Raw genomic sequence first — 6,331 nt, forward strand, 5'->3', positions numbered from 1 at the left:
TTCTCCTGAGTTCCGCCTGGCCCGCCGCTCCCCGGCTTCAGTTCGCCAGTCCGGCTCTCCGCCCACGACCCCTGACCGCCAGGCAGTCAGCTTCCCTCTTGGCGCGCGCAGTTGCCCGAGACGCTCGGAGTTTGTTGCGTTAGTGTGTATGTGTGTCGTGTGTGGCTTAGGCGGGCGCCCTGTGAACAGGCTGGTAAAGGAAAGAAGGACGTGAGGTCGCCCCGTGGCGTGATGTCCAGCTGGGTTCTTCTGGTAGCGGGCGCAGGCCTTACCTTAACTAAGCAGGAAGGGAAGACTAGCAGGCGGAGGGGGTCCTGTACGAAGGCCCTGGGCCTGGACGGGGTGTGGGGCCGGACCAGGCGGGAGCAGGGGCGACACGATCACAGTTACGTTCCTAGGAAGATGTTCGTGGCTGCCCTGCGGATCTGAGCTGAGAGCCTGGTTGGGAGACCGTGACAGCAGCTGTCTTGTTATGGAATAGGGGGACCTGCTGCTCTCCGCTTACAAAATCAGTACTCACAAATGGTAGACAGGAAAGCTGCTTTTAATCAGAATGCCGGCAGTCTGGGGAGATGGGGGACTCAGCGTCCCCAAGAAACCACCTCCAAAGATTCTGCTCGGCCGTGAGTGTTTTCAAAGGGAAACAGAGAAGTAATCTCAATCATTGAGAAGGGGGGTGTGGGGGGAGGTGGGGAGCGGTCAGAGTCGTCACCATGTTGTGATCTTCCTCTGGATGTTATCTTGTTCACACAGTTTGGTCACACGCTTTATTCAGGAGATTTACCGAAAGGGAAGCTGGGGAAGAGATCTGGTCATGTTAATTACTTATTCTTCATTTCTACTTTGACTTACGGACAGAACTGATAAGCTAGGCAAGGTATTGTGTGATTAAAAAGAGATTTGAGGGCCTTCCCTGATAGCGTAGTGGTTAAGAGTCCAAATTGCCTGCCAGTGCAGGGGACATGGGTTCAAGCCCTGGTCCGGGAAGATCCCACATGCCGCGGAGCAACTAAGCCCGTGCGCCATAACTACTGAGCCTGCGCTCTAGAGCCCACGAGCCACAACTACTGGGCCTGCGTGCCTAGAGCCCGTGCTCCGCAGCAAAAGAAGCCACCACAATGAGAAGCACGTGCACTGCAACAAAAGAGTAGCCCCTGCTCGCTGCAACTAGAGAAAGCCTGGGCGCAGCAACGAAGATCAACACAGCCAAAAATTTTTTAAAAATTGAAAGGTGCGCTTGAGCCAGAGATGAGTAGAGCATGGGGGGCCTGGTTTAAAAGTTAGTTACAATATAGCTTTGCTAAAGGGACAGGAAAAGGGGCTTCCTGCTTAGGGCAGTTTCCTGTAAAGAGCCACTTACAGTCTGGGAAGGAAATGGTGGGAATGGACGTGGGGCATGATAAAGAGTGTGGAGGACTTGATGATTGTGTCTCGTGGCATGTTACCTGAGGATGACGTGGCTGCCAGGTCAGCCTCAGTGTGTGAGGTGCATTGGGGCCATCAGACTGGAGATGCAGCTGTTCCTGAAGGAACGAGTGAGCCTGAGGGTGGGGATGGGGGCCTGGCACAGGGTGGCAGGGGGGCTGATTTGGGGTGATAGAACCTGGAAATATTTTCTGGGCCTAATAGAAGAGTGTGGGAAGGGAAGAGTGTGTAAATGAAAGCAAAGGAAGAGGCCCAGATGGGACACCTAGACAGAGCAGAGCTGGCTGGAGGTCCAGTGACTGACGGGGCGAGCAGCCGGGAGAGCAGGGAGCTGGCGGTCAGTGTGCAGTGCCAAGGCCAGGAGTGCCACGGGGCTCAGGGGACTGTGAGATTTGGTTTGATGCCAGCGACTACGGCCCACATGTGCAAAACACAGGCACTCTGTAAATCAGTGACTCAGTTTTTTCTACTTCCACCCACAGTTCCATTTTACAGGGTGGCCCAGTGTACACACCAACCTCTACACATGAGTGTAAGAACGGTTCTGAAAACAGCTCTTATCCTTGAAACGTGCCACATACCTATTATTTTTCTTGTTTTAAAACTGCTGCTGCTGTTCACTAAATTGATTTCAGGTAGGATTTGAACCACGGTTTGAAAAAAGCAGGAGAGGAAAGGCACTACAAATGCAGATGGTTTTTCAGTCTGGCCAGTAACACACGCACCAAAGCTTGGCGTTAAAAATCACATTAATTTCTTAACAGTTTCTTGAAAAGTTAACAGCGGACATAAATGTCTGAACGTGGATAATTATTAGGCAAGTCATTTTCTTGAGAACAGGAATAGTTTTAAGAGTCTCGAGTGAAATGAGGAAGGCCCCAAGTCCCCATTTATGAGATGAGAAGCAGGAACTGCCACCTGGAGCAGGCAGGATGAGCTCCCTGGTTGGAGGGAAGGACACAGGGCGCCCGTGGGGACACAGAAGAAGGTATCAGGGAAACATCCAACAAGGGGCGCGATCCCATCTTGCATTTCCCGGAAGAGATGAGTAAAGCCAGTATCTGGATGCCTGGCCTTCAGCGGATTTAAGGGTGAGCACTTAGTCGAGGTTGTGGAGTGGCCCAGCTGATGTCACTGGACTTTGGGCTCAGTCTGGGGGACCCCACCTTGCCCGGGGGCAGTTTGGTGCAGGGTTGGGACAGAGTCCAGTTTCCTGACCAGCAAAGGGCTCTGGGGTTAGGAGTGCTGCCACCCATTTCCAAAGTGGCTGAAACCCGACACATCGGCAACTTCTCTTCTGCTCCTTTTCAGTTAAATGTGCGGTGTTTCAGCTACCTGGTAGCTCCAGGTCTTTAATCACTGTGCATAATCCAGGTCCATGATGGACCAGCCATGTAAATGACAATAACATCCCAAATGCTGTCTGCCAGTAGCAAGGTAAGATGTGTGGATGGCAGAGCTGTGAAACGTGAAGGCATTTGCACCAGGAAATTAATGAAATGTGGTGAAAATCTCCTGAAGTTGGACCTCTAAACCCAGGAGGGTGGCCCTCTGGTGGCCACTGACACTGCTGTACAGAAGAAGGGGCCGGCCTCTCCCTGGGCTCTGGAAGCACCTTGGTCTCCCTTCCAGTGGTGGACTTAGGGGCCGGGAGCCAGAGAGGAAAAGAGCTTTGTCGGACCCGAGCAGCCAGACAGAAACCCAGACAGGAAGGGAAGGGGGTGACACACGGGGTGGCAGGCACCGCTTTATCCAGCGCGTGCTCTGGGGGGCCTTCGCCCATCTGTTTGAAGAGAATTCAGGTCAGGTTACGTCTGTCCTGCCTGGGGACACTTGTAGATTGGACAAGGCAACACGGCCCCCAGGAGAGCTTAGCAGTTCCTGAGGAGCCTGGGGGAGGGGGGGCCCCGGATGAGAAGAGCCAGGGAGCGGGCTGGACCAAAGGCCCAGCTCGACCCCAGGCTGTGGGTGGGATGGCTGGAGCCCATTTGGTCCCTCTCTCCCACCCACCGTCACGCCCCCAGAAGACAGTGATGCGTGAGCTTCGCACCCACCGTGACCCCCGGCAGAAATGCAGCCTGTGCACAGGAGAGTCTCCACAAATGTGTGTTGAATGAATTCCAGATTTTGGGTTTTCCCCTGTGAAATGGGGGGCTGGGTCAGACAGCTGAGGACCCCTGTGGTGGATTCTAGAATTCCACACTGCCCACCGGAGTGGAGACGAGGGAAGGAGTGGACGGCCGTGACTCCTCTGGGATCCTCTCCAGCTGGCCAGGGAGTGCTCCGCCCTGTTCCAAGAGTCTAACCGCTAGTTTACCAGGGACGACTCCAATTATGAACTGACTTCCAAGCATTCCCGCCTTTACCTGTGATGCCCTCTCTACCGGTGTGGCGGTGCCACCCACGGTGCACACTTTTCTACTCTTGATACCACGGGAGTCGCCGTTCCAAATGATGATTTGCCTTCACGACATTCACCAGAGAAAGTGCAAGCACAGCCCTCTGGGGACAGAGTTCCCTGGTTTCATGCCGGGAACACTGGATGGGAGCCCCCAAAGCAGGTCCAATCAGCAGCTTTTCTACTGTGTGCTGTGAAGCCACTGAATTAAGACTGTGAGAAATGATCTATATGAATTAGTGGCTTTCAGGCCAGCTAGTTTTTAAAAATGTAAGTTAGAACAGCTCCAGGCAGGGAGTAAGCCTTCCAGTGACCCTGCCGCCCTCCTGCTGCGCGCACCCGAGGGGACCGTCCCTTGTACACCTCCTGTCACCTTGGTATCAGATAAGCCCCTCCTTTCCCACACTTCCCTCTCCATCCTGCACCCCACCTCCCTAGAGCAGCGTCCCCTTAAGGTGTGGTCTCTGGCCCATCTCATCGGAATCACCTGGGTGCCCAGTGAAAGTGCAGAGTACCAGGCCTGCCCCGGACCTGAGGGTTGGGGCCTGGGGTCTGCATTTAACCAATTTTTCTTCACACTAAATTTTGAAAATCACTTTTGTAGAAAGAAAGTTTGGATAATATAAATTGTGCATACTGATTAGTAATAAAAATCGCTATGCATGTTTGAAAATCAGGATAATCTTAAACATCAAGACAGGCTTTAATACATTTCGTTTATTTTACAATTTAACTTAATCTAGACTGTTTAACTTTTCATACAAAATTTTAAAAAAAGTCACTTGCTAGTTTACATACAAAAGGTTCAAAACAAATTCTTCACCTGGAGCGACTGTGGCTCTGCTCCCAGCGTGTGAGCGGGGCCGTGAGGACGGGGGCCGTCGGCCGGTAGTGACCTCAGGTGGCCAAACACCCCCCAACCCCAAGGCCCCGCTCCAGGCACGGCAGGGTTCTGTTTTGTGTTTCAAGTTTTCCAATACAATTCCTCGTAAAATTTATTTCTGAGGGTGGAAAACCACTTTAGGACTGACTGTTCTTGTAACTTTGAGTGAAATGCAAAGGATTTCATTCCGCTCAGAACTTGAGAAGTGGTGACTCCACGTTTTCCTTGTCAGCCTCGGGGCTCAGCAGGATCAGAGGGGAAGCCAAGTCTATGAGCTGCAGGAGAGAAGCCACAGAGGTGAACGGAGTGTCCATGCCGCCCCTTCCCGGCCCGCAGACCCCGAAGGACTGGTCCCCTGAAGACCAGGCTGCCTGCGGCCAGCTCCCTGCGGCTCGGTACCCAGCTGCTCGGTGAACCTGGCTCGGGCCCAGTGGAAAGGCACCTTGGCCATCGTGTGTAAGCAGCTGAAGGGAGAAGACGCCAAGTTCCTCAGCCGTTTCTGCTCGCGTGGTGCACGTAAAGCACCCAGGGGCCCTGGCCCTGGGAGGGCTCCCGGGCGGCTTCCTGCTCGCGACTTGGCGAACTGTGCGCTCACACCGCTAACGGTGACGCGAGCCGAGCCATGTCGCCCTCAGGAGCCCCAGTGGCCACTCTCCAGAGTCACCGAGAGTGCCTGGGGGAAGAGCAGACCCAACTGAGACCACCCAAGGCCGAAGCCAGCGGGGCCCCTGCCGCACCTCACCTGTCCCACCTCGTGGCAGGGCTTGGCCACAGCCCTCCTGTCGGCATCTGGGGTGTTTGTCAGGAGGTCGACCAGGGGCCCGCTTCCAGACCCCAAAGCCACGCTCGCCTCCGGTGTCTTGCAGAAGTCGATGAGCGGGAGGTCGCCCAGGGGTGTGGCTGCAGCCTGCAGGGTGACGCTAAACTGATCCAGTTTGACATCCACAAGAAGAGCCTAGGCAAGAAACAAGACTGAAAGGCGATCCTAGCATCTTCTATCAACCATCTTGGGAAAACACGTGGGCTCTGCTTAGGTCCCACGTGACTGACAGTTTGGAAACCCAAGGAAAGAGGGCTGGGCTGGGCCCTGGTGGGGGGAGGGGCTGCGGTGGGTGCTGACGGCCATCCTCGCCGCGGCCCTGCAGCCCGTCCGCTCCCTCCTGCCAGGGGCCAACGCTGGAGCTCCCGCTCACCCACTCCCTGCTGGCCCGCTTCCCATCTCCCACCCTTTGAAACCTGGCCATCTCCATGGTCGGAAACAGGGGAGACGCAGCTTTCGTCTCCTCCAGAGGTGGGAGGTCCTGACCCCTTCCCTGCGGTGCAGCTGGCACCAGAGGAGCCGGGGTCACAGATGATATTCCGCGGTCACCCGGGGGGAGCGCAGGACAACACAAGTCAACGCTGGCTGCGCCTCTCACCTCAGCGGGTGCTGTGGCTTCAGGTGGCTGTGCTTCATCCAGTGCTGCTTCTGTGGTGACACTTTTTGGAAAACTGAAATCACTCTTTTCTGGAGAAAAGTTAAGTGCCTGCGGCACAGCAGACGCAGAAGGAAAGCTCCCATCCGGGGACCAGTCTGAGGGCCCAGCGGCGGCCCTGCTGTCACCCTCTCTCACTGGCGCAGTTCT

General features: G+C 55.0%; 1 protein-coding gene across 1 annotated transcript in view; it reads right to left on the reverse strand.

Moving 5' to 3' along the window:
- Positions 1-4,897: 4,897 nt before the first annotated feature.
- The window catches only part of GTSE1 (G2 and S-phase expressed 1), a 25,725-nt gene continuing 24,291 nt past the window's right edge, over positions 4,898-6,331 (reverse strand). The window contains exons 7-9 of the mRNA XM_007453902.1: positions 6,125-6,329; positions 5,449-5,661; positions 4,898-4,981 (exon numbers count right to left, since the gene is read on the reverse strand). Coding sequence (XP_007453964.1) covers positions 4,898-4,981; positions 5,449-5,661; positions 6,125-6,329 — 502 coding nt within the window. The remainder of the gene's footprint in view (positions 4,982-5,448; positions 5,662-6,124; positions 6,330-6,331) is intronic.

This window comes from Lipotes vexillifer, unplaced genomic scaffold, assembly GCF_000442215.2.
Source record: "Lipotes vexillifer unplaced genomic scaffold, Lipotes_vexillifer_v1.1 scaffold382, whole genome shotgun sequence".
Classification (NCBI taxonomy): Eukaryota; Metazoa; Chordata; class Mammalia; order Artiodactyla; family Lipotidae; genus Lipotes; species Lipotes vexillifer.